The sequence below is a fragment of the Canis lupus genome, chromosome 9 (assembly GCF_003254725.2).
Source record: "Canis lupus dingo isolate Sandy chromosome 9, ASM325472v2, whole genome shotgun sequence".
Lineage (NCBI taxonomy): Eukaryota > Metazoa > Chordata > Mammalia > Carnivora > Canidae > Canis > Canis lupus.
In genome coordinates, this window is record NC_064251.1 from 32,860,258 (window position 1) to 32,888,212 (window position 27,955).

The 27,955-nt window shown below is 42.0% G+C and overlaps 1 protein-coding gene across 2 annotated transcripts; it reads left to right on the plus strand.

The window, feature by feature from the left end:
* The first annotated feature begins 2,365 nt into the window (after nt 1-2,365).
* On the plus strand, nt 2,366-27,944 carry DGKE (diacylglycerol kinase epsilon). Of its 2 annotated transcripts, XM_025440002.3 has the most exons (12): nt 2,366-2,489; nt 2,754-3,230; nt 10,608-10,767; nt 12,549-12,668; nt 13,719-13,862; nt 14,112-14,269; nt 14,647-14,698; nt 15,835-15,948; nt 16,975-17,046; nt 20,094-20,221; nt 20,437-20,548; nt 20,929-26,522. In XM_025440002.3, the coding sequence occupies exons 2-12, from the start codon at nt 2,776-2,778 to the stop codon at nt 21,106-21,108; spliced, it is 1,695 nt and encodes a 564-aa protein (XP_025295787.1). In that variant the 5' UTR covers nt 2,366-2,489; nt 2,754-2,775; the 3' UTR covers nt 21,109-26,522. The 2 variants fall into 2 exon arrangements, with proteins under 2 accessions (XP_025295787.1, XP_048970067.1); XM_049114110.1 differs by lacking the exons at nt 2,366-2,489; nt 20,929-26,522 and adding an exon at nt 26,821-27,944 and having other exon boundaries at nt 2,696-3,230.
* Nucleotides 27,945-27,955: the final 11 nt, after the last annotated feature.

Genomic DNA, 27,955 nt, shown 5'->3' on the forward strand with positions numbered 1-27,955 from the left:
GGATAGCAATCAGATGGGCAGAGGAGAGGCTCCTAATGTTCAACATGTTAACCTGTGTGGTGGGCACACAGGTGTTTATTACTGTTTTTAACTTGCATAGATGTTTAACTGCATGTATGTGCATGTATGTTTCATAAGATCTTTTGTGTGTGTGATCTATTTCACAATTAAGCCAAAAAAATGTTCGAACAAGTAAATGAAATAATTATGTGGGGAATTGTTAGGCACACAGAATCTCAGCTGCACTACAATTCTGATTCGGGAGAACTGGTCAGGACCTGGGAATCCACATTTTTAGAAAATGCTGCTGTAGGTGGTGAAAGAACATATCTTGAGACATCTGCCTATCTTGAGAGCATGACTGGCTTTGGCTTCAGACTAACTGGAGTCAAAGCCCCAACTCCACTGACTCTTGGCTCTATGACATCAAACAGGTTTTCTTCATCTGTAAAATGAGGATGATAAACTTGGCACAGTGCCCAGGCTCTAACTAAGCAGGCAACACAGGTTGGCTATAATAATAACTATTATTATCATTTCCTTTAGTGTAAGAGTGTCTCCCTCAGGGGCGCCTGGGTGGCTCAGTGGGTTAAGCGTCTACCTTCAACTCACATCATGATCTCGGGGTCCTGGGACAGAGCCCCACATCTGCATCCTCTGTAACTGGGCTCCCTGCTCAGCAGGGAGTCAGCTGCTCTGTCTCCCTCTGCCCCTCCCCCCAGCTCATACTCTCAATCTCTCTCTCTCTCTCAAATAAATAAAATCTTTTTTTAAAAAAGTGTCTTCCTTAGACCTGCTAACCTCTATTAATCTGTCCCTATACAGATAAATTTCCCAGATGATTTTCACTTAGGAAAGAGAGATTATGATTGTTTTTAAAAAATTTCCATAACCCTTAAACTTTTCATATCCTTTAGCCAAATGTGAGAATCTGAGCAAAGAAACCTAACCAGAGGAATTATATATATCATAGCACAATATTTAAGACAAAGAGCCAAAAACAGAGGTAAGGTCACAACTGTGAACTGTCTTCATAGAATGGAATATTAAGAAATCACTAAATATAAATTCAAAAAAATGTGTAGAAGTTATTTTGGAAGTGAAAAAAAAGCCAGAGAGCATATCCACCATACAATCAAAATTACGTATAGAAAAAGTAAACCACAGTTTACTTGCCAAGATCTGCAAGTACAGGTTGTCATTGGGGTGAGAGATGAATGATTCTTCTTCCTTTTTTTTTCTTTTCTACATTTTCCAAATGTTCCACAATGGAAATTTTTTTTTAAAACCCTCAATTTTTAAAAGTGTATTCTTTGTTATGCTTTCAAATCAAAACTACATTAAGAGCTCTGCCTCAATTAGGATCCACAGATGTGTACGGCCAGGATCGATCTGCTCCAGGTCTCACCGTGCAGCCTTACGCTCTTCCCGCTTCCCCCACAGCCAGCCCCCAAGCTTCATAATCCAGATGGTCAAACACTTTAGATAACTACTCAGGGCGTGACCTGGAAACCGTCAACATCAGCATCACTGAACCATGGGTCAGAAATGCAGACTCTCAGGCCTCTTCCCTAAAAAGGGAATTAGAATCTGCATTTTAACAAGATCCCCAGGGGCAAGGTTCTTAGAGAAATAACAAAATAAGAGACACTCTAATGGTTTCGTTTGGATTTGAAGCTCACTTGGACCACTAACTTAAAACAAAGGGACCTCAGTCCCAATATCGGCTTCGAGGCTTCAAGCATGTTTCTCTGCCGCTCTGTGCCTTGGTTTTCCTCATCTGGGAAATGGGGATGATAAACTCAGCCTGGTGCCTAGCAAGTGCAGAGAAGGAGGCTGCAGTGCAAGTAAGCCATTGCTGATAGGTCTAAATAAATGCTTCTCGTCAGGCTTGTTACAATAGGCCCGGCACTCTGGGAGAGCTCGGTACCCGGCCCACAGCGCGTGTGTAATAAACAACTGGCAAGAACGCAGGCGACATTTATTAATTCCTGACTAGGATTGTTCCATGCTTTTTTTTTTTTTTTTTAGGATGTAACACAATCAAAGCTGCCAGTTTTCTCCCTTCCATCATGCAAAACCGGGCCAGCTCCCACCTCCGCCAGGCAGTACGCTTACTGTCAATTCCTAGGGCTACAGCGGTGCACGGCTCTACCTCGCAGCCCTCTACCGCCGCACCTGACTGTGACTCCGCCCACCGCCCAGGCCACGCCCAGGCCACGCCAGGCCACGCCAGGCCACGCCCAGGCCCTTCCGCTCGGCCCCGCCCCCTCCAGGCCCGTCGGCCTCCGCGCCGCCCCTCGCACCTCCGCCGCGCCGCGCCCCGCCCCGCCCCGCCCCGCCCCGCCCCGCCCCGCCCCGCCCGCGCCGTCCGGCTCGGCGTGCGTGCGGCCTCGCGGGGCCCTCCGCTGGCGTTGGCGCCCGGGCAGGCTGCGGAGCGAGGGCGGCCCCAGGCCCGGGTCGCGGAGCCGCGTTCCCACCCACGCGAGGTAGGGCCGGAGGGGCGGGGGGCTGCGGGCTGCGGGCTGCGGGCTGCGGCGTGCGGGCCCCGGGCTAACGGTCGCGGCCGCGTCCCTGCCGAGCAGCCGCCGCCTCCTGCGGCCGGCGCGGCTGGGGCGGGGGGGCTGGAGCCGGGCGCGCGCGCGTCCCGGGAGGCAGCGCCCCCGCCCCCACCCCGCCCCGCAGGCTCCCCCGGAAGGCGGCGCGCGGCCCCGCGAGCCAGCCCGGGTGTACCCCGCCTGTTCCTCTCCCAGTTCGAAAGCGGCGTTGGACGCGATGGAAGCGGAGAGGCGGCCGGCGCCGCACGAGGGCCTGTTTGCCGACGGGCACCTGGTCCTGTGGACGCTGTGCTCGGTGCTGCTGCCGGTGTTCATCACCTTCTGGTGCAGCCTCCAGCGCTCGCGTCGCCAGCTGCACCGCAGGGACATCTTCCGCAAGAGCAAGCACGGCTGGCGCGACACGGACCTGTTCAGCCAGCCCACCTACTGCTGCGTGTGCGCGCAGCACATTCTGCTGGGCGCTTTCTGCGACTGCTGCGGGCTGCGCGTGGACGAGGGCTGCCTCAAGAAGGCCGACAAGCGCTTCCCGTGCAAGGAGATCATGCTCAAGAGTGACGCCAGGGCCCCGGACGCCATGCCCCACCACTGGATCCGAGGCAACGTGCCCCTGTGCAGCTGCTGTGTGGTCTGCAAGCAGCAGTGCGGCAGCCAGCCCAAGCTCTGCGATTACAGGTGAGGCCTTTGTGGGTCCTCGCGGTCCCGGAATGCGTGGTAAGCCACGCGGCAGGATCCCCTGGAGCGGGCGCAGAGGCCTACCTTGACCTCTGCCAGTGGCCTCCACTGCCCACTGGAAGGAAACAAGTTCATAAACGTCCCTGGTATCCGACAAACAGGGCAGCTTTGCAGTGGGCATCGGCCTGGACGATACCTCCATGCCCTACTCCTCAGCCCGCGTGCCCTTTTAGGTAATGACACTTGGGCCTTAATTCGGATCCAGAGATCTCCAAGTGCTGCATACTTCATAGCCACTGTGCCTAGTATTTTAGCGTTTATTCCTATTGATTATCTCCATTTTAAGTAAGGAACAACGAAGTATGGACACAATTCGCTTTTCTCTGGACTCGTGAAACTGATCGTCCTCCGGGTGGTATTATAAATGGGCAGTGAAAACCAGTGTCCTTCCATGGCAGCCCTGGAAGCATCTTTTTCGAATATAGACGTCCCCACTGTAGCGAAAGGTAACACTTAGAGGGGCTCTCCTTTTGTCACATGGCCTGGCAGGACATGTAGCATCTCAGACCAAAGCCTTTGGTTAAGCCAGAAATATTTTAGCAGCTTCTAAATACACACACGACAACACATTAATGTTCTTAAATACTATCTGAAAATAGGGGAAGATGCCCTTTGCTCTTGTTAGAGATTGGTAATGAGGGAGGCTGCTTCTGCAGATCATTTGATCTAACTCATTTTACAGTTAAGAGAATTATACGCGGTGGTAAAATAGACCTGCTCTCTGGGATTTGTAACCCCCAGGATAGGGTTAGGCATACCGACATGCCTAGCCTTGGCTCAGCCTTACGTCTGGACATCTTCATTGTTATGAGTTTTACTTCTGACAAGTGGAAAGGGCTCTCTAAACCTATTTAGAAACTAAAATAGAAACCTGACACTGGATGGCAAGTTACTTTTTTGTTTTTGTCTTTATTTTGTATTTTACTTCAAAATCTTTTTTTTTTTTTTCTTTTAACTTAGCATGAGCACTGTTAGGTCAACACCTATTTTTATACTTCAGATTTAGACTTAAGAAAATTTTTCAAAAATATGTTTTAAACAACTACAGAGTTTTATAACCATTGATTTTATTTGTTATCTTTCAAATTTAGAAGTCCTTTTGGCATCAGCGAGAGCTAGGTTATAACCCAGCGTCTTTAAGTAAACTTTGTAATTCTCTCTGTAAGTCACCTTTAGCTTCAAAAGCTGGAATTAGTTGGAAAGAAGACATGACTTGCATCTTATTTCCTTCCCTTCTTTGTGTCTGTGCAGAATTAGATAAAAATGGCTTCTATAAATATCTTAACTGTGCTTTAGATACTCCTTAACGAATAAGCCTAGTGCTCTGATCCTCCACCTGAATAATCTTAGAAACGCATTATCAGATCCAGTCCCTGCTCTACTTAAACCCTTTCAGTTGCTCTGGTCACTTACCCTGATGAACCTTCAGTGTGAACTTCAGGTGCTTACCACGGTACCCAGAGTCTCATGTGCTCTCTGGACCCCACCTGCATGACAAAACGCCGAGCTGGTTGTGGCTTCCTTAAAATATCAGACTCTTTCATTCTGCCCTTCCCTTTCTCAAGGCTGTCCTCCCCTGGGTAGCTTCTAGTTATCCTTAGGGACTCATCTCATGCCCTTTCCTCCAAGAACCCTTACCTGATCTTCTATTCATCCCCAAGCCCACATCTTTTCTTCTCGGTGATGACATTCTATCCTATATTTCAGTAGTTTTCAGAGTAGGTTCCCCAGACCAGCAGCATTAGCATCATTTGGAAACTTGGTAGAAATGCAAATTCTAGTGTTGCCAGATTAAGCAAACAAAACATTTGCAGTATTTGAGACAGACTTATACCCGTTATACCTGATAAAAACTATTTATCTGAAATTGAAATTTAACCAAACATCTTCTAGTTTCCTGGCAACCCTACGTCTACCCCAGACCCACTGAATCAGGAACTTGGCCTGGAGACCAGCAATCTTTGCTCTAGCAGGACCTGCAGATAATTCTAAAGTTGAGGAGACACTGCTGTATTTATGTACGTTTCATAACATCAGCCTCTGTCCTTAGTGTTGTATCCTCCCCTTTGTGCGCAATGAATGTGAGGATAGATCTTTTCCTCACGAGGTTCTTCTTACCAGTTACTGAGCCATCTGTTCCCAGCATGCTAGAACCCCTCACTAATGGTAGAAACGATCTCTGTATAATTTAGGAAGTGTTTATTATTCCCATGGGGAAAAGCGCACAGTGTCCTGAATGTCCCGCAGTGTGCTGATTAATTTTAGCCAATAATCTTATGCAGGATTACTGTCTGCTATGACCTTCTGTAGGAATGAGATATTTCAGAAAAATAAACAAAATAAATATCTATTTAGAACCTTTAAACACAAGCCAGACTGTCCGTCTCTGGATTTTATCCAGCCGTGGCAAGCGCCCCTTCCATGTCTATATCACAATCTAAGTAAGTACAAGACTTAAGAGAACTGCATAGACTCAGGTAATAAGTGATTTTATCACACTGCAGTTAAGCTCTGCAGAATGAGTGACAAAGGCCCTTTAATTTACACTCATTAGGTCATTATTTAATTTTCACATAGCAAATACCCATTTTGTGCCAGGCACTGTGCCAGATTCTACTTTCCCTGTAGGCTTTTTCTCTTGTGAGTATATTCTCACATCCACCCCAACCACTATAATGTGTGTCTGCACCTGGTGTCTCACACGCCTTCCTGGTCTTCCTTTTTTCCTTCCCACTTCTCTTCTGACTAAAATAGGGAATTATAATTATTCATTACATTTTTTTAAATAAACCTTTGTTCCCCATAGTATGCCATCTCTTATTAGGAAAACTTAAGGTACCTTTTTATTTATAAGACCTTTTCATTACATCCTGTCACTGCATGCCCCCTTCCTCCCCCGCACGTGTGGGCTCTGGCGCACAAACATGCTGATTAATGAAACAAAGCTTCTGACTTTTAGCAGGTAATTACATCGACTACTTCAGTCTTGGCTTTGATCTTAAACTTTATGTTTCTGTGTTCTCTTGGTATGTATTTATTCATTTCATTCATTATCTGAAACAGTGAAAAGGTACCAGATCACCTTCTAGAGCAGAGGCAGACGAACTTTGTATAAAGAGCCAAAACTAAGTATTTTAGGCTTTGCAGACCATTACTTAACTCACTGTCCATCATAATACAAAACCAGCCCTAGACAGTACATAAACGAAACGGTGTTGCTGAAGTATTGGAAGGTAAAAATCTCATAAAGTCTCTAATACTTTTAAATGATTCAGCAGTATATGAGTTCACATCAAAAGAGGTAAAGCAATTGTGGGAAAAAAGATTAAGGATCAGAGTGAAAGGTTGGCTTAAGGTCATTTTGCTATCCTTTCGACTTCTATGTAGGTTTAAAATTTTTCAAAGTAAAAAGATAAGCAGTTAGTCAATGACATGATTGTTGAAACTAAAACATCAAGACATTAGTAGTGTCTTATTCTCCCATCAGGTTTGAAATCTAGGTTAAACCCTAATAACAAAATAAAGAAACCAGTCCCAATTTTGACTATGGTAGTTGTAAGGAAAAGTCTAATGTTTCATAGCTTGCAAGCATTTGGCTCTAGCTTTACAGAGCCAAGGCTGATAATAACCATCATTTTAGTTAAAAGAATCTGTTGTGAAATTTATGAGAATGTAGTAAATGATAAAGATGTCCCAAATCAGCTGGGATAGAAAAGATTATGAATTGTGCTGGGACAGGTACTCTTTGGGGGGTGGGGGGGGAAGAAGCGAGATTTTTGGGACGCCTGAGTGGCTCAGCAGTTGAACGTCTGCATTTGGCTCAGGGCGTGATCCCAGAGTCCCGGGATCAAGTCCCACATCGGGCTCCCTGCATGGAGTCTGCTTCTCCCTCTGCCTGTGTCTGCCTCTCTCTCTCTCTCTGTCTCTCATGAATAAATAGATGATATCTTTAAAAAAAAAACAAAAACAAAAAAAATGAGATTTTCGTATCATACTATATACCAAAATAAACACTAGATATATTAAAGCAGGGGCTCTTAGTTCACAGATGAATAAGGTTCTAAGAAACCTAGACACTTCCATGAGTTTCTCAGTGGAACCTCTAGCCCTAGAAGCAGCACGGTAATTAAAGACATAGATAGATATGGGGGCACCTGGGTGGCTCAGTCAGTTAAGCACCTGCCTTTGGCTCAGGTCATGATCTCCAGGTCCTGGGAACAAGCCCCCACATTGAGCCCCCCCATCAGGCTCCCTGCTCAGTGGGGAGTCTGCTTCTCCCTCTGCCCCTCCCCCTGCTTGTGTGTACGCTTTCTCTGTCTCTCTCTCTCTCTCTCTCTCAAATAAAATCTTTTTTTAAAAAGATGTAAGTATGAAAACTGAATGGGTGGGATGGGGGTTTAGCGGAATAACGATAGGCAAGTGTCTTTTTGGAAATGGTGAAGGACTTCAGGGCATAAAAACATTTAAATAAACCACAGAGGGAAAGAGATCTATCAAGAAATAATTTTTTAAAAAGATTTCATTTATTTATTCATGAGAGACCGAGAGAGAGGCAGAGACTGAGGCAGAGGGAGAAGCATCTCCATGCAGGGAGCCCGACATGGGACTCGATCCTAAACTGCTGAGCCACCCAGGCTGCCCAAGAGATAAATTTTTTTTTTAAGATTTTATTTATTTATTCATGAGACACAGAGAGAGAGAGAGAGAGAGGCAGAGGCACAGCAAAGGGAAGAGCAGGCTCCATGTAGGAAGCCCAATACAAAACTCGATCCCGGTACTCCAGGATCACGTCCTGGGCTGAAGGCAGACGCTTAACCGCTGAGCCACCCAGGCGACCCTCAAAAGTACATTTAAAAGAAAACTGAAAAAAAAAAAAAAAACCTGAAACAAATTTGCAATAAATGTGACAGAAGGGGTTGATATCCTGCAAAGTAAAAAGTACATGCAATTATTAAAAGTTAGTAAAAGATGAATATGGGTCATGAGTCAATTCACAGAAGCAGGCAGAAAAATATACAGCTTCACTAGTGATCAAAGACCCCCCAAATTAAAACAAAAGTCTTCTATCCAATTATCAAAGAAAACATTTAAAACACTAATGTGCAGGATTAGCAAGTGTTAGATATGATGAACATCTCCATGCACTGAAAACAAGGACACTAGACAGACATATCAGTGACTATATTGTATATTTAAAATGAGTGTACATATTATGTGTCAACTATACTCAAAAAAATTATGGAAGAATTATTAAAGAAAAAAATCTTAGGAAAATACATGCCCTTTGAGCAGGAAATTGACTTCTAGGATTCCAGAGAAATAATCTCATTTCTGTTTATGGTAGTTCATCATGTTGTTTATACTTAGAAAAATAAATTATCTAAATGTCTTGTACAGGAGACTATAGAGTAAAAAAAAGTGAATGTTCTTCTTACCCCTGAGTCCCACTTTTCTTACTGGAGGAAACCTATGTGAAATAATTCAGGGGTACTCTTTCAGGTTATTTGCAATAACAATATCCTCTTTTTAAAGTTAATAGCACAGTAGATGGAGTTGGTATACTTTGCAGTACACATGTATTGTGTATTGTGTATTTAAAATCAAGTATAAACAAAACATATGCAGGTTATTTTATAGTTTACTAACAGATAATGCAGATAACACTTCTTTCAGCAGCAAATAGGACTCCTGAGTAAATAGCAGTAATCACTTGGCAAATCTGAACATCCACCGGAAAAAAACAACCTTAAAATAGAAGTCCAAAAAAAGTCCAAGTTGACCTTGGGCAAAAACCTTTTATCCTCTTTTTTTTTAATTATTCATTTAATTATAACCATTATTTTCTGTCAGCCTGCTTTTGTCTATACAGTCAGCTCTGCCTTATTTGTGAGTGGATTAAATTCTTAGCAGATTAATAATGGAAACCCGGGACCTTTTCCAGCACTATTCTGTTTATTTCACACACATGGCCATCCAGAGGTAAATCTGAATATAAATGTCTTCTGCCTGTATTTCAAATGCAATATATAGACTAGTTTTGTATTAACTGCCAACAAGAAATTGACTGTCTTACTCTACTTACTAGACTGTTCAAGGATGTCCTAACGTAGGAGGTTTTCAAACTGGACCCAGGCCAGTGGAGCATTTCATTAAGCAGCAAGGACTTTTAGGCCTCACAAACATATTTCAACCAAAACACAAATAATTGGGCAGCCCCGGTGGCGCAGCAGTTTAGCGCTGCCTGCAGCCTGGGGTGTGATCCTGGAGACCCTGGATCGAGTCCCATGTCGGGCTCCCTGCATGGAGCCTGCTTCTCCCTCTGCCTGTGCCTCTGCCCCTTTCTCTCTCTCTCTGTCTCTATGAATAAATAAATAAAATCTTTAAAAAAAAAAACACACACAAATAATTCGGATTCAGAACCATTGTCGTAGACCCAGTTTTTTTGTTTATGTGGATTATGTCTACAGGCATTTCCATGTTTCACATTAAAACTGAGAAATTGTTTAAACATTCCTTTTTAAAGTAACATAACAATATTTTTATGAAAAAGAAATGAAACTTGAGAAGAGTGACACTGTTTTACTTTTTTGGTACATTTCTTTGGCTTAGAGGCCACCTACATACTCCTATCTGCTTCTGCATTGGGTCTGCACACTCCTGAGAGAAGGAAAATGGAATAGCATCTTGGTATTACTATTAAAGTGATTTTTTTTTTTAAGTTGGCTCCACACCAGGCACGGAGACCAACATGGAGCCAGAACTCATGACCCCAAGGTCAAGACCTGAGCTGACATCAAGAGTCAGACACTTAACTGACTGAGCCACCCAGGTGCCCCTTATTATTAAAGTGATTTTAACCTCAGAGTCGTCTTGGAAGGATCTTTGGGGGCCCTGGACCACACTTTAACTTTTTTTTTTTTTAATTTTTATTTATTTATGATAGTCACAGAGAGAGAGAGAGGCAGAGACACAAGCAGAGGGAGAAGCAGGCTCCATGCACCGGGAGCCCGACGTGGGATTCGATCCCGGGTCTCCAGGATCGCGCCCTGGGCCAAAGGCTGGCGCTAAACCTCTGCGCCACCCAGGGATCCCCTGGACCACACTTTAAAAACCACTGTTAGATTACACTGCCAAGTATATTCAAACTTGATCACTCCTTTTCACTATGCAGGCAGTTACAAATCTTTTATTTAGTAGATTTTATGTTCTAATAATGATGAGATTACTACTAATTTTTTTTACAGGAACAATCTGTTTACACATCAGTGAAATTATGGTTTAAAATTAATTATTGTCTTTGTTTCTTTCTTCCCACAGGTGCATTTGGTGTCAGAAAACAGTACATGATGAGTGCATGAAAAATAGCTTGAAGAATGAAAAATGTGATTTTGGAGAATTCAGAAACCTCATCATTCCCCCAAGTTATTTGACTTCTATCAATCAGATGCGTAAAGACAAAAAAACGGATTATGCAGTGGTAATTAGAGTTCATTTTTCCTAATGTAATTGATTTTCACAAGTCATTGAAGTCCGTGTGCAACAAGTATGGGGCATTGAGGGAAGAATCACTATGGTGAGCTGTAGAACCCCGCCTAGTGGTCAGAGATGTGCCACAGGGTTTGGCTCTGGAGCGCTTTCATGTTGAAAGGGAAATTGGAAATGTTCTCTTACTGGTTTCTCAATCGGTGCCTGCATCTGAATCACACGGGGAGCTTTTTGAGAATAAATTCCCAAGCCCCCGCCCCCCCGCCCCACCGCCATCACCAGGTTTGGTTTAGTGGGTGGAAGGCAGGTCCCAGGAATATGTATTTCTTTAGGGTCCTCAGATAACTCTGATAAACATCCAGCTTTGAAATTCTTTATTACTATCTGTGAAAAGAAAACATGGATTTTCCTCACACGTTATTCTAACCGAATTTTTTATTTGGAACTTTATGTAGGGTGCCTAAAGATAGATTTACATTGCACATTAGGTGCTCCTTACAAATAATTTGAACATTAAAGGTGTTAACACTTTGCAGGATATATGTGTATGGAAACGGATATAAATGTATCTCTCAGTCTTTATGTAGTTCTTAAGGGATAACTTTAAAAAACTGCATTTATTTCCTACTTGAATATGCCAAAATAATTGAACTATTTTATTTTGAAATTATATTTTATGTCTTTTCCAAGTTAGGATTTTATATCTTAAATGTCATCTTTGTCAGTATTCCTGCTGAAGAAAAAGACATTTTAAAATTTTAAAACAGTGGGACACCTGGGTGGCTCAGTGGGTTGAACATCCAAGTCCTGGTTTTGGCTCTGGTCATGATCTCAGGGTCCTGAGCCTGGGCTCCTCCCTCAGCATGGAGTATGCTTGTCCCTCTCGCTCTGCCCTGGGCTTCCCCCAGCTCACACATGCTCACTTGCTCTCTAAAATATTTTTTTTTTAATTAAGGCATTATGTTTAATGTTATACATGTTTTTTTAAATATACAGTCCCTTAATATGTCTGAATTCAATCTGAGACCCTGCAGGATGAGAAATGGTAAGTAAGGCCAGGGAGCATCTCCATTCAGGTTTACATCCACAAGGAGAAGGGAGAGGGAAGAAATGGATTGGTTAAAAGAACATGAATTTCATTTGACTTTGGCCTTTGTGCAAATCTGAATTCTTAAAACTGATTTTGAGTACCCCATTTAAAAAAAAACCCTTGCAAACTAAAATACATTAGAATACATCCAGAAAAGGACAAAGTAAGAGAGCAGAGAAAATCTGTCTATTCTGTGAACAGTTGAAAGAACTTAAAATGGATCACCTAGAAGACAAGGCTCATAAAAGATACAATGCTTCAGGTGTTTGAGCAGAAGTTTTGTGGAAGAACAAATAAAACTATTTCTGGTTGCTCTAGGAAGCAAAATTAGAATAAAGAGACATTATTGAAAGATTTTTAACTCCGTTTAAGTCAAACTTCCTAATAATTTGAGTTAATAGTGGAATGGGCTACCTTGTTAGTTCCTTATTATTTAGGCATCGCCCAGGTGACTTATCTAGAATAATGGAGAAGAGAATTAAGACATAAGTGCAAGTTGAATTATTCTCTCTGAGTTCACTTTCCATTCCTAGAATTCTTTGATTTATACATTGTATTCATTGTGCTGGGATAGTTGGTTTTCTCCCAGCAAATTTACAGCACCCATTACCAAGAAATGAAAATTTTATTGCTCAGTATCTTTGAGATATTAAACCCTTTTCACTTACATTAATTTTTTTTAGCTAGCCTCTAAGCTTGGAAAGCAGTGGACCCCATTAATAATCCTGGCCAACTCTCGTAGTGGAACTAACATGGGAGAAGGGCTGCTGGGAGAATTTAGGATCCTCCTAAACCCAGTCCAGGTAACGAAAGAGAAAAGCTTCTGTCTATATTAATCTTGTCATGTTTAGCTTTTCATTTTCCCTAAATTGTAGTGGTGGTTAATGCTTTAAACCAGTTGTCACTCTGTTATAGGAAAGAATTATAAGAGTACCAGACCATTTGAATATATGGAGAAAGGGATATTCTCATGGTGGGGATATAAAATGGTGCATCCACTTAAGAAAACAGCGCAGCAATTTCTTGAAAAGTTAAACAGAAATTCACCATACCACATAGCAATCCCATTTCTAGCAGACTGCCCAAGGGAAGTGAAAGCATAGGGGACATCCCACAAAGACTTTTAATGCAGATGTTCATAGTAGCAATATTCATAATAGCCAGAAAGTGGAAACAACCCAGCTGTCCATCAGCTGGCAAGTTGGTAAAACCAAATTTGCACCTACACAAGGGAATATCAGTCAGTGATAAGAAGGGACAAAGTACTGATGCATACATGCTACCATGGGTGAATCTCAAAAACGCGCAAAGTGAGCCAAGTGCAAGGACCCATATAGTTTGGCTCCATTTATATAACCTGTCCAGAAAAGCCAGGAGCACAGAGACAGAGGAGGTGCGTGGCTGCCTGAAGCCAGGCAGTGTGGGATCCTACATCCAGTGCTTGCATCCAGACACCAAGGGATCTTCTTAGAGCAGTGAAAATGTCCTGAACTGGATTATAGTGGTGCTTGCACAACTCCATAAACTTACCAAAAATCACTTCATTGTCCACTTTCAGTGGGTTCATTTTAAATGAGAGTTTTGTTATATGTAACTTATACCTCAATTTAAAAAATAAGAATCAGGGCGCCTGGTAGCTCAGTTGGTGAAGCGTCTACCTTCAGCTCAGGTCATGATCTCAGAGTCCTGGGATCGAGTGCTGCATCAGGCTCCCCGTTCAGTGGGGAGCCTGCTTCTCCCTCTCACTGTGCCTGCTGCTCCCCCTGTTTGTGTACTCCTCTGAAAGGAGCTTGTCCTCACAGATGGAGGACAATGTTGGATAAAAGTAATCTTTCCTTTTCTTTCATTTCTAGGTTTTCGATGTGACTAAAACTCCCCCAATCAAAGCCCTGCAGCTCTGTACTCTTCTCCCCTATCACTCAGCCCGAGTGCTTGTTTGCGGCGGGGACGGCACAGTGGGCTGGGTCCTGGACGCAGTGGATGAGATGAAGATGAAGGTATCTGTCTTTGAGACCTGTACGCCTCCCACAGCAGCAGCTCCGAAATAAGGGTTGTGGTATTCAGGCTGCCTTTCTTTCTACACTGAGGAGTGTTAGAAGACTTTACCGGTTTTGAATATAATGACTAAGCAGATCTTCTTACCTTCAGAAAAGCAACATATGGTTCAGTCTATGAGTTTTACCAAATACTGTTACCCCACAGATGGTCTGAAGAGAAGCCTCTCACCTGTATCTCTGGTTTTCTAGGGACAAGAAAAGTACATTCCACAGGTGGCGGTCCTGCCCTTGGGAACAGGCAACGATCTGTCCAACACCCTGGGCTGGGGCACAGGGTACGCAGGGGAGATCCCAGTCGCACAGGTCTTAAGAAACGTGATGGAAGCAGATGGAATTAAACTAGACAGGTGAGCAGTATTTCCCCTGAACAGTGGATTTCTGGAGCTTCAGGAATATCGTTTGGTTTAAAGATGAAGACTCGTGTGGTTATCGGATGTCATTTAAATGTACAAGATGGTGTTAGTTGTCCTCATCCACAGGCACTGGGCTTCTATTCTCTTACTATCTACTGTGTTATTATTGGAAGGACTGGAGTCACGGAGGCTGAGGATATCCCTCAGAATTTGCATCGTCATTTAGGCGTGCTTATTTTTTCAAATCCTGTTTTCATAGAAGAACATCATCTATAGGCATCCAGAATTGACTGGTAATAATTATAGTTAACTGGTGGTTAATTTAGTAATAATTACCTTTTTTTTTTTTTTTTGTAACTTTTGTTTTTTAGATGGAAAGTTCAAGTAACAAATAAAGGGTACTACAACTTAAGAAAACCCAAGGTATGTTTTTCGGGCCTCAGTAGCAGATGGTTTCAGCAGACATGGGGAAGTGCCCCTTGTACACGTATGGCCCAGTGCCGGGATGCAGAGACGTGGTGCTTATTACCTCAAGGGACTGCTCCCAGAGCAGAAGAGAAACCCACATGTTCAGCCCTCAAGTTGAACTGCAAAGAGGGCCATGGGGGAAAACACAGGGCGGGTGCACTTCTTACCTCCTCAGCAGATCAGGCAGGAAAGACTACAGGGGAAGTGATGTGTGGAGGGTCCTTACAAGGCAAACACAATCTAGAACAACAGAGAAAGGCACACAAGGCTTTCCAGGCAGAGGAAGTAGATCCTACAGGTTGCAGATTCTGGGTAGCAACAACTACAGAGACAGTAGCTCAGTAGCTCTGTATTTTCCAGCAGATATTCTGGGGATGGAAAATAGCCTGGAAACTTGCACAAGGGCAAAACACTGGGACTCTCAGCAGGAAGACAGTTAAAAGATATTCTAGAGGTAGAATTGAGGGGCAATGTGGCAGCTGTTGGATATTAGGGAAAGAGAAGATAACACATTATACCATGTTTCTGGTTGTTTCAGCTGGATGTATGGAAATGACATTAACCAAGCTAAGAAAAAGAGAAAGAGTTTCAGGTTTGAAGAAGAGGAAGATGAGTTAGATTTGGGGCACACCACCCTCGAGGCTGTGGCACATTGGATGGAAGTTGGAAGTGCAAGCTCCAGGCTCAGGAGCAAGAGACAGAGCTGAGATGGAGACTGAGGGGTTTGTGCAGGGTGGGAAGTAGATAAAGCAGGGACCCTGAGAGTTGCAATGAAAGTGAAAAGCACATGTGATGGGAACACAGGCGTGGAAAGCCTGGATGCAAAGTAGAGCTGTGCTAGACGAAAAGATCTGAGGTGTAGCATGTGAACCAGAAGACCAAAATGAAATTCATATAGGTTGTTATTGGCCTTTGAACTGAAGCTTTATTTCTGGAAACTTCACTGGGTAGCATCAGCTCTAAGTGAAAAGTAACTGCAGAAGGTATTAAATTTTCACAAAGAACTCAAAGACTAAGATTCACATTTTTTACATATGTCATAGACTTAGACTGAAGCATAATCTGTTGCTTACTCTTACCCTTTTGCACAGGAATTCACAATGAACAACTATTTTTCTGTTGGACCTGATGCTCTCATGGCTCTCAATTTTCATGCTCATCGTGAGAAGGCACCATCTCTGTTTTCTAGCAGAATTCTTAATAAGGTGTGTTGGATAAAATAACATTTCCTGCTTATCACTGAAGGTACAGTAAAAATCAATAGTTCGATTCTATCTCGCACTCTTTCAAGTAGATTCAGATAGAACTTATGGAAACATTTACTTGCTCTGTTTTGTGTAAGACTATCAAATTAGATCCTTAAATGTATTTTATCAGAGTAATTTATAACTGTGACAAGCTTTCTAAAATTCACATTTTGCTTAGGTGACAACTAATGGAAGTTGGAAATGGAAAGACGCATGTTGCTTATCTTATTTACGTAAATGTAAACTAAGGGAAAAAATTTTAGGCAGGAGAAAGTTTGGGTGAAGGCCTCAGTGGAAAAAACAGATTCCTGTAGCCTCAAAAAACTCCCAAAATGCAGATGAAGTAAGAGAAGCAGCAATTTGTTTACTATGGCTTTTAACTATGATCATCACTCTAATTTCTAGTACCATTAATTCCTTCGGTGGAGGTTTGATTTTGGAGTTTTTTAAATGACTTGATAATTAAGCAACAAGATGTGAAAATTAAATGCAAAACAGTTTTTCTCCTGGTTTTGTTTCACAGACATTTCAAATTTACAGAGTTCTTTCCTATTCATATAGTTACTAAGGCAGTGTTGCTGTTTGTATGATTAGTGATTAACATCTCAGAGCCTCCATCAACCTTCCTATATCCAAAAGTGATTATAAAATGTTCACTAGAATGATGTGTATTCCTGTTTCAGTGAGTAATTCTACCTTAGGAAAAGGTAGAATTTTCTGATTTTAATATAGTATTTCTTTGTAAAAAGTAGCTTTTTGGATAAACTGAGAGAAAACATCACTTAGGCGAACCGCTCCCTCTCAAATTCCCTGAAAAATGGACTAATTCAGCTCAAAAGTAATGGTGCCCATTATTCCCATGAGAATCTGGTCCATTCTAAGGAAACATGGCTCAATGGTCATGTCAGGAAACTTTGGTCTTTGTCTTGCTTTCAGAGCCTGGTAGGTTGTTTTGATATCCCTTTTTCTGTCCATTTCTCATAGGCTGTTTACTTATTCTATGGAACCAAAGACTGTTTAGTGCAAGAATGTAAAGATTTGAATAAAAAAATTGAGGTAAGTTTTTAAAGTTTTAGGTGATCTGTGGGTTGTAAACTTTTTTTTTTCTTTTAATAGAAGTGCTGAATTTTCTGTTAACATATTTCACTAACATACATGGAATATTTACTATGTGCCATGTAATTTATTAAATGCTTTATATGCATTATCCCACTAAATTGTCACCACAACCCTATAGGGCAGGTACTTTTATATTCTCATTATGCAGAGGAGAAAACTGTGTGAAATTAAGTAATTTGCCCAAATTCACGCAGTGTCCATCCATATACACCCATAATCAGGATCTGAACCCGAGTTTATCCACCTCCAGCCCATTTAACTGATACTGAACAGCTTCCCTTCATACTGGATGACAGACGTGAAGCAACCTCACACAGTGCCTGACCTCGTCAGTGACTCTCAGAGGAAGTTTAAACGCAAAGTTGAATTTATATTAGGTTGCCATGTTATCTTTCTTCTATACTAAAGTAAAGATGATATACAAGCAGTAAAAGTAGAATGTTAATGAGTGCTTATTGCTGCAGTATCCCTGACATCATGATATGGCAAAGTCTTATATGTATATTCCTTGCTTGCTTCCAGAAAGAATCTGTAATGGCTAACCATACCAACAAAGACATTAAGCCAGAAAAGCCTAGAACTAGTAAAATAAGTAAAAGGGAAAGCCAGGCAAACAGCTTGGAAAAAAGAAAAATAAGGGAATATGAGGAGCCTGATGATATGTACACCGAGGAAGGGCGTGGCGGTCAGGCTGATGCTGAGCTCACAGATTTTGCAGCCACGGCTCAGGATAGATAGCAAGATTTGCCATTAAAAAAAAAAGTTTTATCATCTACTTTATCATGTTTCCTTTATCCTGGCCTCTGATAGCATTGGTAAAGTGAAGCAAACATGATAATACTTTATTTTTATGTGTCTAATATTTTATTTATACAAAAATTATTTGTGGGGGTGCCTGGCTGGCTCTGTCAGTTAAGCATCTGCTTTAGGCTCAAGTCATAATCCTGGGGTCCTGGGATTGAGCGCCACATCTCAGCAGGGAGCCTGCTTCTCCCTTTCCTTCTGCCTGTCATTCTGCCTACTTGTGCTCTCTCTCTGTCAGATAAATAAGTAAAATATTACAAAAAAAAATTTACTTGTGAAGCCACCTATAAAATGCCAAGCACTGTCTTAGGTACTGGAGATACAGTGATAAATCCCTCATTCTGGGCAGCCTGGGTGGCTCAATGGTTCAGCGCCTGCCTTTGGCCCAGAGCATGATCCTGGAGACCCCGGATCAAGTCCCGCGTTGGGCTCCCAACATGGAGCCTGCTTCTCCCTCTGCCTGTCTCTCTCTGTGTGTGTCTCATTAATAAATAAATAAAAATCTTTTTTAAAAAATTAGGAAATTTGACAAGTCAGAGATTAGTAAATAAATAAATAAATCCCTTATTCTCACTAAGGTTATGGTGTAGATTGAAGGAAGATACTTAAACCACGCTGCAATACAGAATGAGGGATGACATGATAAGGAAAGTATTTGATCTTAAAAGAATAAGAGCAGCGCATAACCCAGAGGCTGGAGAAACTGTCTAGGGAAAGGGACCATACCAAGTCTTTCTTGAAGAAGTGACAAGGTGGAATCTGAAAATTAAGTAAGAGATAGCTAAGTGAAAAAGGAGGTGAAAATTGTTCTAGGCTGGGCAACCCTCTCAGATGGGTTTTGGGAGCTTTGTGCTCTATCATTCAATAACCTTCACTCTTGCTCAGTCAACCTTTACTGCCATTCCCCCTCCAAAAAAAGAAGATTGTTCTAGGCTAAGAAGAACACGTGTAGAGACCCAGAGGGAAGAAAGAACATGGTGTCTTTGAGTGAGTTGTAGCTGGAGCATAGCTTGTGGCAGGGAGAGGGGCAAGAGCTGAGGCCAGATGACAGAGGGGCCATGGTGGCCTGTCAGAGAAGTTGGATTTTGTGCTGAGCACGAATCAGGCACTGACAGGCTGTCATCGGGGATGGCATGTTTGCATTTTGTTAGTGCTGTGAGAGCGATGAGGAAGAGGAGAGACAGCTGGCTGGAGCACGTGGGGGAGGAGCTTGAGGAAGTGCCCTCCCTCACTCCCAGGTTGTCACTGGGAGTGAGGGAAATGGTAGCTACTTAGAAGTGGAGGGTGAAAGCGAAGAAGGCAAAGATGGCCCTAGCTTTGTGGCTTAGGTAGCTGGGGCCTGAAGCCTTCTCTCCTGGGAAGTAGGTGGTTGGGGCCATAAAGAAGATGCTTCATGTTAGCTCAGTGCCATGCATAGCAGTTTCAAGGGCTGCAATTGGTTGAAGTGTTTTATGGGCAGTAGGATACACAGTTTTGGCCCAGTGCTTTTCCCGGCCCAGTGAGCTAGAGCTAGCAGCCCCGAGATGGCAGTTAACGACGTGGCAGTGGCTGAGCTTCTCCTCCATAGTCTGCAGCCTGAGAAGAGTGTGGAGCCTTGGACATAGCCAACCTGAGGCAGGAGGTGGGACTGTCAGTGTTGTTTGAGAAGGACCACCCCAAGGAGAGTCTGGCTTCCAGAAGCAAAAGAAGGGAGTAGTTCAGGTGCCACAGCAAATCAGAAGAGGCCGGAAAAAAGATACTGAGATTTAATAAAAACTGTGCCATTTTAACCTTGGTAAAAAAAAAAATAATAATGAGGGATGCCTAGGTGGCTCAGGGGTTAAGTGCCTGCCTTCAGCTCAGGGCATGATCCTGGAGTGCCAGGATCGAGTCCCACATTGGGCTCCCTGCATGGAATCTGCTTCTCCCTCTGCCTCTCTCTCTCTCTGTGTCTCTCATGAATAAATAGATAAAATCCTAAAAAAAAAAAAAGAATGTTACCATTAATGTATTATAATAACCACTGAATAGGAAGGCAGATTCCTTGGTGGGGGGCTGGGGGGTTGGGGGGCGGGGAGGAAGGAATCTGTTACACGTGCGTCTCTCACACCCTACATGTATGGAAATGGATGTGAATCCTGAGTGGATATGTCTGGAAATAGCATGCCCCATAGTAACTAACTCCTCGGATTTCTTTAAAGCTAGAACTGGATGGCGAGCGAGTAGAACTGCCTAACCTGGAAGGTATTATAGTTCTGAACATCGGATACTGGGGCGGTGGCTGCAGACTGTGGGAAGGGATGGGAGACGAGACTTACCCTCTAGCCAGGTGGGTACACTTGTGGTCACTTTTGATATGTCATGTTCCCTCGTTCTCTATAAACTGTTAATATTTTGTGTTCAAAATTTTTCGTTTTTCCATACCTCATTAATACGAATATTTAATAAGTCAGTTGTCCACCTTGGTGAAAACGTTGTTGTCCTAACATGGCTGGTTGTATTTCATGGCATCACCTAATCGGTGTTTCCTTTTTCCACCCGTAGGCATGACGACGGTTTGCTGGAGGTCGTTGGAGTGTACGGGTCTTTCCACTGTGCTCAGATTCAAGTGAAACTGGCAAACCCTTTCCGAATAGGACAAGCGCATACGGTGCGGGTAGGTGGAATGTTGCTCTGTGTTTCATCTGTACGTAGGCTCATGGTCTGAGTCCATTTCTAAGCCACTGCTGCGTTAGAAGATCTGCACACTATAGCTTCCCTTGAAGGGTGCTCTACAGCCTGCACTGTTGTTCAGCCTCTGCTGAAGGATTGGGTGTGAGGGGGAAGAGACAGGAAGTGTAGAAGAACCAAAGCTTTCAGTGGAAAAGAATCCCTTAAACCATTGATGACCAAAGATAAATTCAGATTAATTTTGTAAGAACGAAAGACTAAGAACTCCTTGAGAAAGGTTAAGGGGCTGTGGATGGTAGTATTAAGGAGGACCCCCTTCTGAACTTTTGGGGACTGACTTTTGTCTAATTATCTCCCCCATACCAGTTGATTTTGAAGTGCTCGATGATGCCCATGCAGGTAGATGGGGAGCCATGGGCCCAGGGGCCCTGCACCGTCACCATAACTCACAAGACACACGCACTGATGTTGTATTTCTCGGGAGAACAGACAGATGATGACATCTCCAGTACTTCAGATCAAGAGGACATAAAGGAAACTGAGTAGGCGGATGAGGAAATGAAAGAGTAAAATCCTCACCAACAAGTAGATACATAGTCATCCGGAAGTTAGAAATTCTCTACCAACTGTTTAGTCTTAATTTCACCAGTAGCATAATGGGGATACATTTATGTAAATAGCATTTCCCAGACAGCCAAATTTCCAGTTGTTTACAGATGCCTGTTCCTTTTTCAGCAGAACACCCCATTCATAATGCACTAACTTTAAAAAGTCACAGAATGTTAATTACTTGAAGGTGAAGTGTTTCTTGTGGCTTTATGTTGGAGAATGGGCCTTGCTCTGAGGCATGCACCCTCATTCCTTATTCTTGAGCACACATTTGATGGACATGTTACCCATCCAGCAAGATGTAGGTGGAAAAATCATTGCCATCTTCTTAATGTGTGACACCATAACATTTTTAAGTAATTAACCCACTTTTTTGAAAGGATATGCTTAGTGTCAAACCAGCATGGTTAATGCAGGGCCTCCTCCTGCAGCTTGCCCCTGACCACTTCCTGCCTCCCAGCACTGAGTGGATCCATAAGGATCTATTTCCAGGAAACCTAAAAGGACAAGTGTTAAAGACAATACTTAAATTTTTTGTTATAATTTTTATCTTGAGAGCATTTTCAGACCCCCAAATGTTGTTCAGTTAATCTTACTAATGAACACGTTGAACTGAAATTCAGCATCTCATTTATGACCACGTGTAGCCAGCCGACAGTCACATAGGTGAGATGGTAAAGATGAACATTCAGAGCACTTTGGATTGAAATGTAGGGTTTCTGCGTTGGACTGTTGACCAGTTTCTCCTGAGTAAAAGACAGTATCAACAGTTCAAAAAAAGTACTGCAGAAAATTTGTCATAGTAATTGTTCAAAAAAAAGTTCAGTCATGATTACTAACTTCTAAAAGTCCAGTGGTCTTGTAGTATTTTGAAGTACAGTAGTTTTTGATATCCAAAGTACTTAACAGAAATTTCCCTTGGGGAAGTGGACAGATTCCTGTGCTAAAATGTTTGTATTTATTTATTTTAAAATGAGAGAGATATTTTTTTATTTATTTATTTTCTTCGTTGTGGTATACTTGTGGTTAGTGTTTACAATACATGGCTTTATTTAATATGTTAAATTTATCACATAGTCACAATTAGAAATGTAGCCTATTGACTAAGTAATTAAAACCCATAATTTAATTCTCCTGACATATATATTACCCAGATAATCTCATTTTCCAAATATATTACTCAATATTTTTTAAAAAGAGGGGAATGAAAGCACTGGCAAACAACTTTTGCATAACTGAAAGTTTTGTTTCATTGTTTTTATTTGACCCTCATTTGCCAAAAACTTATGGAAGGGCTAGTCTCATGGTTCACCGTTAGAGGGCGCTCTTCTGGTGTGAACCAGCCTGGTGTTTTTCTAACAAATGGCCCATTTTGTGGGCTTGGTGGTCTTTCATGACATTCATCTCTGAAAGACTAGACTGTATCTCCCAAAACAACATTAATCTTCTTTAGGGATCCATTTTGGATCTGTCATCCGTGAATTGCCATAAACTTAAATTTCATTGATCCTCAGGCTGGGGCCATGTTTTGAAGGAAAAAAGTAATGATACAGTAGTCAGTGCATTATATATATATAAAATGCTTTTATTCGGGTTAAGTTAACCTCTCTTCCAGATCTAAACAGGAGATGTTAAATTCTAGTATTGAAAGATTTTGTGAGTAAATCTGTTTTCACCTTTTTCATACGCCTTTGTTGAGGTTGGTGGGAGAGTTTTATAGATTTTCTTTTATGGACTGATCATGTTTTGAGTATAGTGAATTTTATTCCTTAACTCATGGTCAACATTGTTACAGAAACCACATTTTATAAATACACTGTTAAATTCACTTTGCTTTAGGCTGTAATTTATCTATAATATAATTCTATAATGCTAATTATAGAATCCAAGTAGTTAGTTTGGGATATCAGAATTAAAATAATCAAAATAACTATTTTTTAACCGTTAAAACTATACTCTAACCCTGATGTTACATTGGACTTAAAACAGGTTTATGTATAACACCCTTGTGTATTTAAACAAATTTTTTCAATTTTCATAATCCAGTAAGGTTTTTTCCCCCCTACTGACCGTTCATGAAGTTTTTCTGTTGCTTTATTCAGTCATTCAGACTTCATTTTCATTTAGGAAAGTTATTTCTGAATATCATTATCATAAAGTACCATTTTAGCAAAGCCCATTTACTTTTTAGGTACATTTACCCAGCATTTCAAATAAATGGATAGGCACATGTCTGGTTTTAAATAAGGGCAGTTTACAAGGCTCATGTTTGCAAGTTATATATTAGAGTAGCAGATGTCAACACTACCAGGGATTCTGTACTTTCCAAAAATAACTTGCCATGATATTTTCCTGTTCATTTTAAAGTGTCTTGACTTAAACATAATAGCAAATTCTACATTCTCAGGAAGAAATACACGAAGTAAAGCATATCTCCTTGTCTGTTTTTAGATTTCTCTCCTTTACCGTCTTAGTACATTCCTAATTCCTTAAACTTAGTGGCTTAAACACTGAATACCTGGCAGCTCCTAGGGATCCCTCCAGTAGATGGTGATAATTTTCAGTGCTTTGTTATGTTTAGCAGAAATCAAACTGACTTGTGTTTTAAAATACAGGTTGTCTAATAGGGAGATTACGTGATCTTAAATGAGTTTTAGGTTTTCTGTAACAATTAGCTGTGAACTCTTAATGTAGCTAATGTTTATACAAATTTTATAGTCAAAATTATTTATTTTTATTTTTGTAGGGTTGTCAAAACATGTAGTATTTGCTTTTTGAAATATGTTTGCCTAGAGTTGTAAAATATTCTGTGACTCAGAAATTGTAAAGTCCTTTTGGCATTGTAAAAATTAATACTACCAGCATGTCAAAAGAAAAATGGTTTGCATTTGTAATATAAAGTAAAATTGTATTTACTGTATATTATGGAATTTTAAATTTGCACTAAATAGAAGACTTTAAAGGTTATATTAATTTACAGATTCACGTGGATCCGAATTCATAATTTGTACTTGTTTGGCCAAAAAGGTCAACAGAATAGGTGATAATTTTGTGTGGTTTTTCCTTGAAATGATAATATTGAAGCAAGAACCAGCACTTTATATTCAGAATTTTTTTTAATTCTACCTAATTTGGAACAATAGAGTATAGGTAGATTTATCTTAAAAATATCTAGGAATTTAAAAAGAAAAAACAGTGGTGTTACTCTGTCCCAATCTGAATGAAGGTATGTTCCCAGCAACAAGATGGAAGAGGTGGTTTTGGTTTTAAAGTTTGTCCCTACTTTCTCAAATTTTCCCTTTAGGGCCTATCTCCTGTTTCTCAGAGTGTGATCTACGGGTGGTCTGCAGCATCAGAAGCCCCTGGGGAGCTGACTGACTCTGATGCTGAAGCCCAGCCCCTGACTTGATGAATCAGTGTTTCAGGAGATGGGACATAGGCATCTCTGGTTTTATTCACAAGGACCTTGAGTGCTCCTGATGCACACTGAAAAAAAATTTTTTTAAGATTTTACTTATTCATGAGAGAGACAGAGAGAGATGCAGAGACACAGACAGAGGGAGAAGCAGGCTCCATGCAGGGACCCTGACGTGTACTCGATCGCGGGTCTCCAGGATCAGGCCCCTGGCTGAAGGCGGCGCTAAACCGCTGAGCCACCAGGGCTGCCCTGAAATTTTTAAACCTACTGGCCCATACCGTACCTCATGTTGGCTTCTGTTGAATCGATACCTTGCAGACAAATCAAATTAATTGGATGTTCTTAAAATTGTCTAAGAAAAATTTTAGGAAGGGAGATTCCACTAACTGCTTTCTCCCCCCACCCCAAATCATTCTTCTAAAGGAATTCTATGAACAGTTTGTTCATATCCTATCCAAATTAATCTATCCGACTGCTTAAAAATTGGTAGCCTCAGATCCTTCTATGGAAATCGGTTTTGGACTGTGATCCATGGAAGCTTAGAGCACAAGCAGTGCTCAGGGATCAGTGGAGTAGACCCCCTCGGAGCTCCTGCTTTCTCTCTTCATTCGGCACAGCCCCCTGCTGGATGCTGCTTAAAATAAGTTTCCGTAGATAAAATCCTTCCTCTTCTTGAAAAAAAGGATTCCACTGTATTTTTTTTTAAGGGTTTAGAAGCCACTACTCTGATGACTTTTGTCACCTGGTTAATTTTCTGCTGATTTGTATATATTCAGAAACCTCATGTTTTTGGTGAAAAATATTTTGGAGGTCTTGGTTGCTGCTTGGAATATGACAACTTGGCTATTTCAAAGTTTTAAAGGCATTTTGTTGAATAGTAAAGCACTGGCTTAACCTCTGTTCCTCATGTTTCTAATTTTAGTGAAGAAATGGTCTGAGAATCCAGTTAATTTTAGTTCTGACAGTGTGCACGTGTGTGCGCGCGCACACACACACACACTTACTCCCAAGGCCCTGACTGTAGTCTGTGTGTGAGGCTCACAGGAATATCAAAAAGGTACGTTCCAGGGATCTGGAGAAAGAATCCAAAAATGTCACTGTCTCATACAGAAGTTCACAAAACTTAAATGATTGAAGTTAGTCATCTCCAGAAACATGTGAAGAAAGTGAGTCACCTAGAAGCTGCAGTTTCAAGCACATTGTTGACACCAGACACTTCCTCAGTTTCTGCTGGGGCCTGGGCTGCCTCCCCATGAAAGGGAAGCGTGCATACACACTGAGCAGGATAGACCATAGAAGTTGCCACAGTGTGGTGCTTTTTGGTGACCAGTGTGGGGAGTTGAAGAGGAGAGCTGGGAAGTTAGATTGCTGTCCTTGTTCCCCTCACACTGTCCAGGCTAACAGGGCATCTGACGGATGTGATCCGTCAGATGCCCAGACCATGCCATGTATGAGAACATTCCTGCTGGAAGGGCAGCCGTGCTAGTGTCAGAGGACGGTGGCTCATCAGAACATTTGATCTTGTTCCTCTAGTTCTGGGCCTGGCAGTCTCTCTGTAGAATGGTTGGCTTGAACGAGCCCTACAGATAGGGCGCACTCTGGTTTGTAATTCTATTTTATACAAGTCTAGAGCAGCCTGGATCCTTGGCCCTGATCAACTGGCAGGTAAGCTGGCGGCACTTGCTCTCGGAGCCCAGAGCGTCAGCACTTGGGATGGCCCCGCTGACACAGCCCACTGGCCCTGTGCACTTTCTCCCCCACCCCCGGCCCCAGGGCCACAGACCTACCACTTAACTACCCTGCTGTACTTGCCTTTGTTGCATTTGCTCTGTATTGTGGTCGATGCCTACAGACAGAGAAATGGAATTAAAGCATTTGATATGTTGAAAACGTTTGCTTGTTTTTTAATAAAATTTAAAGTTCACTCCAAAAAGCGTGATCCTGCGTTTTTTGACACAACAGTGAGATAAAAGAGGCAGCTTTGAATTAGTTTCCCAGAAGATGGTCCTTGGTCTGCAGCAGGACAAACTGTATGGGAGACTCTGGGTCAGCTGCTTGCAAACAGAAAGAAGAATGAGATTCGTACCGCTAATGGTTCTTGTAGCCTGGGGCAAAGCACTTGTACTTGAACGCACATTCATTCTTGTCATCTTTACCCAAAAGTTCCATTCTTACAAATTTTTTGAAGTAACTTAAAATTCCCTGTTCACTTACCTGCTTTTTTTAAACAGACAATGCCAAGGACAGTGTACCTTTTCCTGATCGGTCAGTTTAAACATGAATTACCCCGCTTGGCTGTGACCCCCACGGAAGTTCACAAGGAAGACTCTATTAACTGAAGAACCCTGGACAAGTACTTTTTTTTTTTTTAAATGCAGTTTTATTTAACACATTATTGGCCATTTGGGTCCTATGTTAGATGTTTTTACTTTCAACTCATAATCTGCAGTGCTGCAAGTAGACATTATCAAGTCCATTTTACAGATTGCTCACCCAGAGCTGGATGCTAATGCCAGGTCTTCACGCCTGCTGCTTTTTTTACCCTCGACACACCCATCAACCCTGTACAGTATGGAAAGCAATGTAAGGTGTGGGCAGACACGTCATTATGCTGGGCACTGAGAATGCTAGGGTTTATGATAAGCCCTCAAAGGGACTCCCCCCTCCCCCCCCACACAAGGAAACTCATCACGTACATAAAAAGACAAATTACTTGTTCAGAGATTTTGATGAACTGAAAGCATTGCACATTGGCCACAAGAATGTAATTTTTTCAGTAGGGTTTTGGAACTAGGAACTAGAAACTGAATTAATTAGTCTGTGAGAAAGGTGTGTACACTCTGAGCTCTTGAGGGCAGGGAGCTTATCTTGTTCATCCCTGCATTCAAATTAACGAGGATTTGCACATCTTTTGTGAAGGTTCCGTCTGTGTTCGAACACTTACTCTGCAGGACAGTACTTTCAGCATCCAATTTCCAGCATACAGAGCACACTCCATAGGCTTCAAACAAATGAACTTGCTAGGCACAGTCCTAGGGCAGTCCAGGCAAACAGCATACCTGTGTGTATCTCATGCCCCGTTCCCCGGGAAGTGGCCCCAGTCCAAGATTGCCAAAGGGCCATGTAATCATTCCTCCCTTGTGGCTGATTGGACCCAGGAGCCCGTCAATTGACCAGTAACCAGATTCTCTGCCGGGCTTTGTTTTCACATAACCCCTGCAAATCCGTACTCAAAGCATGGCCCACAAATTGCTTGCAATCTATCAGGCAGTAAATGCAGAAATTGAGTTAAGAATTTAGACATTTTTATACCTTATTTTGGCAGTTGATTATTGAATAAAGATGATCAAATGTGGCTTGTTGTTT

Excerpts from the sequence above, each read along its gene's own strand:
- DGKE (XM_025440002.3), top strand. The coding sequence starts at position 2,776 with ATGGAAGCGGAGAGGCGGCCGGCGCCGCACGAGGGCCTGTTTGCCGAC. Across the intron at positions 3,231-10,607 it reads CCCAAGCTCTGCGATTACAG|GTGCATTTGGTGTCAGAAAA; the intron begins GTGAGGCCTTTG and ends TTCTTCCCACAG. Across the intron at positions 13,863-14,111 it reads TGGATGAGATGAAGATGAAG|GGACAAGAAAAGTACATTCC; the intron begins GTATCTGTCTTT and ends CTGGTTTTCTAG.